Source organism: Sinohyriopsis cumingii, chromosome 13 (genome assembly GCF_028554795.1).
Source record: "Sinohyriopsis cumingii isolate HCF-2022 chromosome 13, ASM2855479v2, whole genome shotgun sequence".
NCBI lineage: Eukaryota > Metazoa > Mollusca > Bivalvia > Unionida > Unionidae > Sinohyriopsis > Sinohyriopsis cumingii.
This window is the reverse complement of record NC_142973.1, coordinates 41,102,120-41,114,158: the sequence shown is the minus strand read 5'-3', so window position 1 is coordinate 41,114,158 and position 12,039 is coordinate 41,102,120. Positions and strand designations below refer to the sequence as shown.

General features: G+C 34.1%; 1 protein-coding gene across 1 annotated transcript in view; it reads left to right on the top strand.

Moving 5' to 3' along the window:
* LOC149785275 (uncharacterized) overlaps positions 1 to 12,039 on the top strand; it is a 219,211-nt gene that overhangs the window by 21,024 nt on the left and 186,148 nt on the right. Inside the window, exon 2 of the mRNA XM_089979897.1 lies at positions 3,052 to 3,153. Coding sequence (XP_089836023.1) covers positions 3,052 to 3,153 — 102 coding nt within the window. The remainder of the gene's footprint in view (positions 1 to 3,051; positions 3,154 to 12,039) is intronic.

The following is a 12,039-nucleotide window of genomic DNA, read 5'->3' as shown; positions in this document are numbered from 1 at the left end:
AGAGAGAGAGAGAGCAAGAGACGGAGAGAACATTTTTCATTTGATTTACATATTGAATAAAAAGAAAGGTAGACACTGAAAATTGCTTGTATTTATTATGCAACACTGTGTATGAACAATGACAAAGAACATGAAATTTCAAAAAGACAGAAATGAGGTCTGTAAATCTACTGGGTTTTAACAGCACCGATACACAGTCCTGGCCTTGTAGAGCAAGTGCAAGTACATGTATTCCAAAAATGAAAACAAAACAAAGATGAAGGTAAAACAGGTCAAGTCCTTAAAATACATATCTTCTAATATAAACTGAAATCTCTTAAAATGTGTAGACACTATCACCTGAAACATGGGATATATCTTGGGACAGAAAAATTACCTCTGTCAGTCACCCTTTATGGCATGTTGGAGGCAGATTATACCTATTCTACATCCTACCTATATTAGACCCCCTTTATGATGTTTTGGACAGCAATTACACATATTATACACCCCTGCCTCCATTAGTCACCTATTATGACATGTCAGAGGACAGATTACCCCTTCCTCCATTAGTCACCCATTATGACATGTTGGAGGGCAGATTGGGCTTGCATGTATTCTACACCCATTCCTCCATCAGTGACCATTTATAAAGTGTTTTGAGGACAGAATATGAATATTCTACATTCCTATCTCCAATATTCACCCTTTATGACATGTTGGAGGGCAGACTGTACCTATTCTACACCCCTACCTCTATTATTCACCCATTGTGACATTTTGGAGGGCACATTATGCCTATTTACACCACAACCCATCAGGGAAGACAAAAATGAATCAACATGCGGAAAAATCTAAATTTCATTGAAAGGGAAAGGTCATTTTTTAAACTGACAAAAAAGCGAATTATTTGACATTGAAAATTTGCCATTCTGTACATGAACAATTAAAAAAGAAACCTGCAAAATAGCAAAAATGATTCAGCATAGCAACTTAAAACACTATTAAAACATAACCCTTGCACCACTGATGAGATCCAGAAATTACTAATACTGTATAGTCCTTATTTATTTGATGTTTAGACAGTATTTTGTTGGTCTAACTTCACAAAACTGCTTCAAACATTATTTTTGAATATACAGTATCTCAGTATAAAAGTATTCTAATATTTCCAGGTAAATTTCTGTTGTACTGTTAGAAAGTTTTGCATTTTCAAAGCAGTTGTCCTTCAATGGATGAATTAACAGTAGCTGTTTTTCAGGAACAAGTTCTGAAAATTACAGAGAAGCAGGTAATTTACCTATTAGATTGTCCAACATGACTCTTACTTGCAACATGCATTTTTATTATGTCCTAATTAATTTTCTTTAAGAAGCTCTGTAACTATAGCTGATGTTTTTACTTCCCACCATGCCTCAAAATTATCCAAAATGGAAGACAAAATCATGTAAACCAGTCTTGTTAAAAATAAAAAATTACAGCACTAGTGTTATTCCAATTATTGATTATGTAATTGATTGTGAACTCCATAATTGATTGTGTGTAAAGGGAGACTACTTCTTTTTAGTTGATTGCAAAGCACAAATGTTAGTAAATCTCCAAGCCAATAAAGGTGATCTGAATTATTAATGCCCTTCACAACTACAAATATAAAACCTTAGGATGTTCCATGGCTGCAAAATTTCATAATTAGGAACATATAGTCATGATTGCATGATTAAGCTGTTAAATTAATGATTTAATAAATTTAAACACATTTTGATGATTTGTTTCTGTATAAATGTAAAATCCTTTGTAGTATTTGTAAACAATGACAAACAAGAATACCATGCCCTTCTATACTTTAAATTATAGATATATCACATATGAATTAATGGATTTGGGGGGATTGCAACAGTATTCATTTACATTTGACCGATCAGCCATATCAAGTTTTCATTTAACAAAGTTGTAGAACAAAAATAACACACAGCACAATAGAAAAAATTAATATTATTATCAGGTTAAAGTATACATGTCATTAAAAGAGATTACTCCTGTACATTTATTAACATTTTGAACTCTTGATTAAATGTATAACTGGATAACAAACAAAAACTAAAATTTGCTGTTAGTAACCGATTATAATCGATTATCAGTTGGTTAAGTGGAACTGATTATCGATTAATTATGAAGTTCTGACCGATTCTCATCACAACACAAAACTGTCCATTGTAATTGTACAGCTGATGATGTTAATGAGTTTTGACAAAATGTGAGTATGGTCATGTAAATACTTGAAAATAATTGGCTACATTCATCTTATGACCTTCATACATTATCTTGGCAATATTCACATTATTTTGATACATTATCTTGGCAGTATTCACATTATTTTGATACATTATCTTGGCAATATTCACATTATTTTGATACATTATCTTGGTAATATTCACATTATTTTGATACATTATCTTGGCAATATTCACATTGTTTTGAAACATTATCTTGGCAATATTCACATTATTTTGATACATTATCTGGCTACATTCATTTTATCTTAATAAACACATATTAGAAACATAGGCATGAAAGAGAACTAATAATTTAAATTCAAATGGAATACATACAGTTTGGTTTGGTTTTGGCGTTGCTTCACAGCAACCCATGAAGGTTATTTAGTAATTGGAGTTAAGTGCCTTGCAGAGGAGCACATCATGGTTGTTGGCCCAGGCTGATTCAGTGGTAGAATTCAAACTGCATTGTTTTGGTTACTAGTCCAGCATGCTTATCACTGAGACACCATGGCTGTAAAATACACAGAAAGACAATAAGGCAGTTAAACGATATTCTTTCATGCAGTGCCAGGTGTTGTAGGTCTTGTTTTTCTTTAGCCATGGCTAAGCCATTTTGTGCTATTGGGGAGTGATTCAATTGATACATCTGTTAGGTAGTTTTAACTTTTTCTTGGCTTAAAATCAATAAGTTGCACATTCCTTTTTTTATAAACTCTTTTTATATGTACTCAAATTGTTGTTTACATGATGTGTAAACTTGTTCTAAATTTTATCACGAGTTATCTCCAATTTGCAGGTGGGAATGGGTGGAGATCATCGAACCACGGAGTCAGGAGCACATGTATGCGAACCTGACCACAGGAGAATGTGTGTGGGATCCACCTCCAGGGGTCGCAATGTGAGTAGTCTTGATGTCTACCCAGAATGTGCTCTTTTTTTGAAGGCACCATCACATGTACATTTGTATTACATAATTTCAATGATTGTCATTGCAGTGTGCTCAAGTTCACAGCAAAGCAGTTATTTACTGCACCAGCTCATCAGTGTGCTTGTGAGAATATTTTTATCTCAGATTTGAAATACGTCTTAAATATTATACATCTACTTGCTTATGTTGAAAATGATTATGATTACTCTTACAAACAAATAGTCAGTGAGGATATCATTTGGAAATGGACTTGGTCTCAGCGTTGAAAATGTCATTATTTCACAGATGCCAAGTTTGACATTTAAATGCTCAAATGAGATTGTTTGCAATGATCTGAGCCATCAATTTCGTCTCCAGACAGAATAATAAAACCCTGTTGTTGATTAGGCTGTAACATTTACAGACATTTCTTAATGTTTATATGGTATATCAATAACTAAAACAATGCCATTGAAAATAAACTGATTAAATATAAACCTGTCTGTGATCTGCACTTTTCAGCTTATAGTTTACAGCTATTTACATGTAATCCCTATGCACACCTTTCCTTGTTCATCTTGTGATTGTTTCTTTTGTTGTATGTCTTTTACCTGTTTGGACAGGATTCATTTTGCAAAGCATGTCTTTGCTGAACATATCTGACAACTTAGGTCAAACCTCCTAAGGATCATCATCATTATCATATTGTTTTGTACTGTTGCAGATATGTACTTCATTACAAGTCATTAATGCAACCAAACAAACTACCTGAACAAGCCATTAATGCAACCAAACAAACTACCTGAACAAGCCATTAATGCAACCAAACAAACTACCTGAACAAGCCATTAATGCATCCAAACAAACTACCTGAACAAGCCATTAATGCAACCAAACAAACTACCTTAACATGTGCATATGATTCAGTTCTACAGTGATTACAATAAACTGTTGCCAAGCACTTAACAATTTTGTTTCTTTAAAATAAATAAATTGCTATCCAAGGTTTTGTTACCTTTAAAATAAAGTCTTTGTCATTAGAGGTTCTGTTAATGAATATATATTTTAAAGGTAAATAGTGTACTTTATTTGATATCTGGTCATGATTATCAGTAACACAATCAGATGTTTAATGTATTTTAATATCCATTATATTTAATTTTCATCAGTTTCAGCTTTGTCTTAGTGAATCCACATTGGATGTGAAGATCATCCATTCTTTAAGAAAAGAATTAATAAAAGATCCTGCTAAAGCATAGATGTGGTTATATATTATTTAATTTGAATGGGGATTTCCTGTGTCACTTACATCCTTGTACATGCTTAAATGGTTATCGACTTTGTAAATGTTTATAGGCAGAAAACTGAACCAGGCCATTTGCACGCATAAATGTTGCATTCTTAATCATATATTACATCCTGAATTGAAATTTATAAAGCAAAGAGAGTGATATTCACAACTGGATATTCTCAATTTTTAATGTTGATTTTGTTGCAAACATAAATTAGACAAATATGTACTGCTCACAGTGTAAGAACCTACTCTTGTCAAATGATACATTGTATCTAAGTATAACACAGTACAGTTCCCTTTACAGAGACACCTGTAATTGATGAAGTGCTTCAGAAAAGAAAATGAATTTAAAAACTAAATATAACATGATAATTTTGTCTGAGACTTGGATTAGATTTGAAAAAAATAGGATTAGTTAATTTAATTACCAGGCAAGTGTTATGATCTCTAGGGGCTTCAACTACATCAAAAGAAAGAGTGATATCCAACAAGTTTTGTGTAATTTAAAATATTAATTTAGTTTCCTAAATTGTATCAATGTGAAAGAATTAACTTAAAGTGATTAATGAATTCCTAAAAATTCTAAAAGTTTGTCAATTCCATTAGTTCCAAGTAATTTGACGACAAAAGTCAGGACCATTTGACAAATATGGTTTGCACAGTAGCTTCTATTCTCAGACTTTGAGGAAGGCTTGCACCTAGTGTAATAGAGAAACCTGTAAAGTTTGGGTCTTAAGGATAGTGGTCAAGTTCTTGGTGAGTCCATTAAGAAAGTCCTGGTTTATGCATAGTTAGTTTACTTTAAGACGGCATAACATGCATTGAGACCCGTTGGTCAGTAATCTCGAGAGTCAGCCAGGTTCAACTAGTGCCCTGGTCATTTACAGATCAATGACAGGTCAGCTCTTTCCTTCTGGGATCGAATCTCGGCTCAATGTTGTTATGTAAGAGGAATTGCTTTTTGGACTTTACAGCATAACCCTCTTCTTGAAACAAGCTCCATTTATCACTTAATGGACGAAACGGTGTACCTTGAGCTCTATTGTGCATAAGACATACATGTTTGCTTTGTCATTTTTCATAGACTGATTAACTCAGTCTGTTTTTGCTAAATAAAAGGAACCAGTAAAATCTGGTGGGAGGGATGCACTATCCAGCTTTATTTTTATTAAATTGATTCCCTTAAAAGGAATATATGAGGTATGGAAAAATGTTCAGATAACAATTCTGGTCTGTTTGCTCTTGTGATAATGATAATTCAGACAGGGTCTAGATACATTCTTTCCAGCAGCCCTAGTTTTACTTACTTTTCTTTCTTTTTCCAATCAGTCTTCCATTTTTGCTTCCAATCATTGAATTTTATTTTATAAATTCTGAATCTCTGTCTGTGTTTTGATATTGACTCTAGATTTACAAAGCTGCGGCTTTTTCATAATATAAAAAATAGCAGTCTTGGTGGGGTGCCAGTTTAATTAGACTTTCCTGGATGTAATGCAGTCAGATGGTTTAAGGTTTGAAGATTAAGATTACACCTTGGTTCTGCAATCGATTAGCTGATCTGGTCTTCTGCCCTGACCCAATTTCACCTTGTATATCTACATTTAGGATACAAAGATGAAATGCTGCCAAATTTTAACTTGACACTGATGAAATGCTTATTAAGTAGATCAGTTTTCTGTGAATAAAACTCCGTTCAATTTCAAGTTGATTGACTTGGAGAGATCCTACATTTGATCAGCCTGAACATAAACTGAATGTTTTTCTTCATCAAAATGTCAGACCAGAATTATGCTTTTTTGGGTTGGGTGAAATCTACTTTAAGAATTAAGAATAAGCTTTCATGATGATAAAATGCATTAACCAGAATTACCTGTAATGAAAAAAAGCCACAGTCAGATTTGTAGTTCACCTGGCCATAGGGGCAATGGAGCTTATGGTTACTGTATTTAACATATATTTTGAGACACAATATTTATTGGGACACAACAAAATTAATTTTCAGGGTTTTTTTGTGCACTGTTGGTTCTGGGACACATTATTTTTTTTATTTTTAGTGATAAGTTGTGGGCACTTTTTAATCATTCAAACATGACATGAGAAATGCACACAAACTGAAATTTGGTTTAAAAAATAATATGCTGTGTACTTGAGATAAAACTCTTCATCCATTGCTACCAGTTGTGTTTATTCAACACCTGGGCTTCTATTTGTTTGCCATTTGTAATCATAATTGATACAAATGGGCATTGATGTTTGCAGGGTAAATATTATACACAACAATAACTTGCTTTAATAATACTTTTTTGTAACCCATGCTATTGAAAAGATTGTCATTTGCACTCACAGTAAATGTATTTTCAAATAATGATTCTTATTTGCAAGATACTGTCATATAGTTAACCTGGATATAATACAATCTTGGTTATTTTGCACCTTGCACATGTCATGTATTAATGGAAGGTGCCTTCAAGTAGTCGATATTTCTCTCTCTCCCTCCCACTCTCTCATGTACAATATTGTTAGGTCCAGTTTTCAGTCTGATATTCAAACATCTGAGTATGACCAAACATTAATTGTTTCTCTTTATTCACATCAATGAACAGTGTGTCATGTGTAATCTAACATAAGCAATACACAGAATTACAGTATATATGCATACACCACATATGTCATTCAAGGTTAGTTTCTTTCATTTCACTATCAGATAAGCATTTTGTTTATCTATTTTGTTGTAGCATGCAGGGGGGAGGGCACAAATTCAACACAAATTTATTTCATTTTGTAAGTTTTGGGACATATGACCTTGATGAAAAAAGTTTTGGGATAGGAAAAAAAATCACCTGTTTTATCGTGTCCCTAGATTTACTGTAAATACAGTAGGTTCTTTCTCCAGGTTCATCATCCATTTATTGTTTTTTTTAAAACTTTTTGACAAAAGCCACCTGTAAAAATTTGCAGACAATTTACTGTGATGATTTTGGTATAAAAGCTATCAAATTGATTCATTTTATCTGATCAGTCATCCAATATGTCCACCATTGCTAAAAATAGAAAAACATTTAAACAGCATCTAAAATACTGCTCAATAGAAATTGTGCAGATGTTAACAGATATAAGCATCCTGGCATGAAGGTCTTTAATATTTGTGCCAGTGATTCCAATCTATCATCATTTATTGCTACTGTTATGAAAGACAGAACCAGCTCATTTCTTTTCAAATGCCACTCAGCAGAATTCGAATAAATTTGAGAGATCATCCTTGCGTGAAGACCTTTCTGATGTTTCTAACTTGAAATCATTACAGCATTACTAATAATAGAAAAACCTTCAAGGAACTTCTAAAAAGAATTGCTCATCAGAATTTAACCAGTTTTGAAAGAAGGCATAATGGCATAAAGAGTTTTCACATTTATTCCAGTGATGCTAGCCCCCCCCCCATTAAAATTATAAATCCTTTAAATGCCTTTTCAAACACCTCAGTAGAATGTAGGTATGACCAGATTTGTTGAAAAGGTATCTTGCCATTCTGATATTAATATGGCTGATGTTATCATTGTTACTAAAAATAGAAATCTTTGTGTACATGGTTTGTGTGATTTAGATATTTAATGTAGCTTGAAAAAAATTTCAGTCATATCACTAAGATGTCTGCAGTGTGGCAGTTTATAGTGATGTCTAACACTGGGGCATCATGCCGCAGACATGTAGCATGATGTCCCACCCAGTCACATTATCCTGACAACAGGCTGACCAGTTCTAACACTAACCTCTTAATGCCAAGCGCCTACCGAAGCAACTGTTAGTACCATGTTTGTAAGTCTTGGGTATGACTTGGCTGGGGTTTGAACCCACGAACTCCCACATCCAATGCATGTGCTCTAACCACTAGGCCACCAGAGCGGTCTAGAAAATCTTTTAACAGCTACTTAACAATTGCTCACAAAATTTTATAGGAAGCATCCATACATGAATGGCTTCTAACTTTGTACATATGATGCCAATTTTGCTTTCAAATGTGATTGCTGTTATTAAAAATAGTACATTACCTTTATCCACAGCAAAATTTGATGGAAAGCATGCTGAGATAAAGAGCTCTAAAATTTATACAAATGATGATATTGGCCTTCAGACTTTGCCACCATTATTAAATTAGAAATTTGACCAACTTTGACAAACAAAAAATCCATCTGAAGTCTTTCAGTATTAGACTACCATCAGTTATGGATGAAGATACAAAAACAGACAAACCTGAAACATTTGTTTTCACTACATATTTGATTAACATCATTTGGAAGCATCCTTCTGACCCAGATTTCTTTCCCAGTTACTTATGCATACAGCAATTAGGCAGATATCAGCCAAGAGCAGTGTTAGGCTCACTTGGGTCTGTTTTGAGTTCTAGCAATAAAGAAGCCAGGTTAGCAACATGATTAGCACTGCTGTAACAATTTGTGATGCAAGATTTAGGCTGAGTATGGCAGTTCTCAGTGTGTTCTAGCTTTATGATTATTCACACACATTGAGTTTAAATAGAAACCAAATTTACTTCAAGAAGTAGAGTAACTGCTTCACTTTATGCCAGCGAAAGTACATTTAACTAGTTCTGCTAGAGTCAGTGATTACCATTAATAATGGTATACCACAGAGAATGTCATGGAGTATTGATAAATTTATCAGTGTTTATGGCAATGTTTCTTTAGTTTAAAAATCTCAATACATCACCGGGTCTGTTTTACAATGGGAAATTTATGGGAGAATTTAACCTCAAAGTTTGAAGAAAAATAGGAGGGAATTGTATAATTGGCGGTGGAGGGTATTTTACAGAGAATTAATGATGGGGATTCCAAATATGATGAGCATTTATTTGGATTATATTTTTGATCCATTTTTTAGAAAATGGCTTAAATATATTCTGACACTGCATTGTGAATGTTGGGGAGCAGAGTTGGAGTTCCTTTCATCCAACGTATACTAAAATAATAGGGCCAAAATAGGCTTCAATCCTAGTTTGAATCGGTCAAGGATTTGTCTCAGAATTGTATCACTGAAAGTCATACTAAGAGTTCCAATGTTAACTAAATATAATACTTATAAAAATTGTCTTTATTTTTGTTACTTTTAACAGCACATGTATTATTGGCCTAGTGATTAGAGTGTCCACCTCAGATGCGGGATGTTGTGGGTTTGAACCTTGGCAGAGTCATACCAAAGACTTTTAAAAATGGTACTAACAGCTGCCTCGCTAGGCGCTCAGCATTAAGAAGTGAGTGTTAGATCTGGTTGGCCTGGTGTCAGGATAATGTGACTGGGTGGGACATGATGCTACATGTCTGTAGCATGATGCCCCGGTGTTAGACATCACTGTAAAGTGCCATACTGCATACGTCTTAGAGTTATCACTGGAAAATTGTTAAAGCTACATTAAAAATCCAAAATCACACACACACACAAACATATCATTGGCTGTAGCCGAGTACATGTACATTTCCCAAGTCACACCTTAGGCAACTGAACTGGGCTAGCTTGTGTGGGTATTGAAACTATATATGTCGGTGAAAAACACCGGGTCCCAATCCCAAAATAACATATTTCAAAATTATGCAGAATTCCGAAGTTTAGTAATTTACTCCTGAAAAGTTTACATGTATTCCCAGCAGAGAAGTGTTGGGGATCAGAATGTCAGTTTGCTGTGAGACGATTAGGTTGAGTTATCACAGAACATGTACTGGTATTTTCCCTACAACACTGGTTGCTCCAGTGGTTTTAAAAAGGTTGGAATCACCTTTTTTTTTCTTTTTTTTTTTTTTTTTGTTCTTTCTTTTTTTATGAGGAGAGTTATGGAATTTTCAATTCCTGCCTCCACTTCTCCAGTTTAGATAGATTATACACATTATCATGATCTTTCCTTGTTATCCTTTGTTTTGTTCAAGAAATTTTTGAAATTACTGACACAGTTTTGGGTATGCTAAAGATGTAATCAGGAAGAGATAAAGAAACTTAATGGCCAAAATTTGTCATTATACAAACTGCATTTTGGGTTGATAGGTGTTGGCATAGTACACAAAAATCTATCCAGGATAACACATTCAAGCTTCCATAACTGCCAGTGACTCATTCATGTTCTAGTCTGTGAATGCCATACTTACTTGCTTATAAGTTGATTCTAAATCCAAACTGCATGGACCCAGATCTGCCATCACATAATACAGTGGCAAATCTGTCCATGCAAGTTTTATTTTAGGAGTAATTAGTAGCATAAGCAATATAGACCCTGATAGATGGCAGATCAGTGTCAGTGTTTTTTGCAGTTGGACTCAACTAAAAATTGTGTATATACAGTAGTAGAAATGGTAATCATAATAATTAATAATTAAATAAATAAAAGTGCTGGTTTGATGTGTAATGTTTACAGTTGCAAAAACAAATGATAGCAAGAAAAACAATCTATTGCTGTTAAGAGATTTGAACTTAACTTAGACCAATGGCATGAAAAATAGATGCATATATATAACCACAAATGCTTGTTAAAAAGTACATGGAAGAGTTCTGACATGATGAGAGGCAGAAATACCACTTAGGCATATCCACTTGATAATTACAGATGGAGATCTGCAGGCATGTTTTCTAGACCTTTCCAACATTCTAGTGCTACTTTCTGGAGTCCAAAGAAAAGTGCAAAAATAGTTCAAAGGAATTAAAATTTATGTTGGATAAAAGAATTAGCCCTTTATATGATTTTCTTGCATACAGTGTGTGTGGGGGTGAGAGTGTGTGTGTCTAAAAATGTTTTATTTAGTGCATTAGTATCACGCTATAGGATCTGACCCTACCTAGAAAGCATGGGCTGTCACATGTGGGGTTGTAATTTCATACAGTGTGTTGACTTATCAGTTATGATCAGTTTCCTATTTTAGGTGAGAACAATTTCCCCTTTGTCAGAGGTAGTTTATCACAATTTACAAGTCATGTGCTCTAACAGTGTGTCATATTGTTCATTTTCTAACAAACATAGATGGCATAGAAATTGGAAGAGAATTCCATTAGTGGAATAAATGTATACTGTTGTTAGTCAACCACATTGAATCTGTAACGGATCTTTACAGATAGTGGATATTGCTGAGAGTTTTTTTTTCTTCATGTTGTACCAGTACTGTGTTAGGGACATACACGTTATATTGAAGTCCTTGTCTGTTCATCAGTTCATTACACAATGGTTAAGTTTAGCATTTAGGCTATTTCAGGCATTGTGGTTGGACATCAGTGTTCTATGAACACGTTTTTTCATTTGGAGCTTTTTTTATAGTATTTTGTATGTGTGTGTAATTAGGATTTTGGATGTAGCTTTAGCAATTTTTCAGTCATATTGCTACAATGTCTGCAGTGTGGTAGTTTATAGTGATGTCTATCACTGGGGCATCATGCCGCAGATATGTAGCATGATGTCCTAGCCAATCACATTATCCTGACATGAGGCTGACCAGTCCTAACACTAACCTCTTAATGCTGAGTGTCTAGCGAGGCAGCTGTTTGTACCATTTTTATAAGTCTTTGGTATGACTTGGCCAGGGTTCGAACCCACAGCC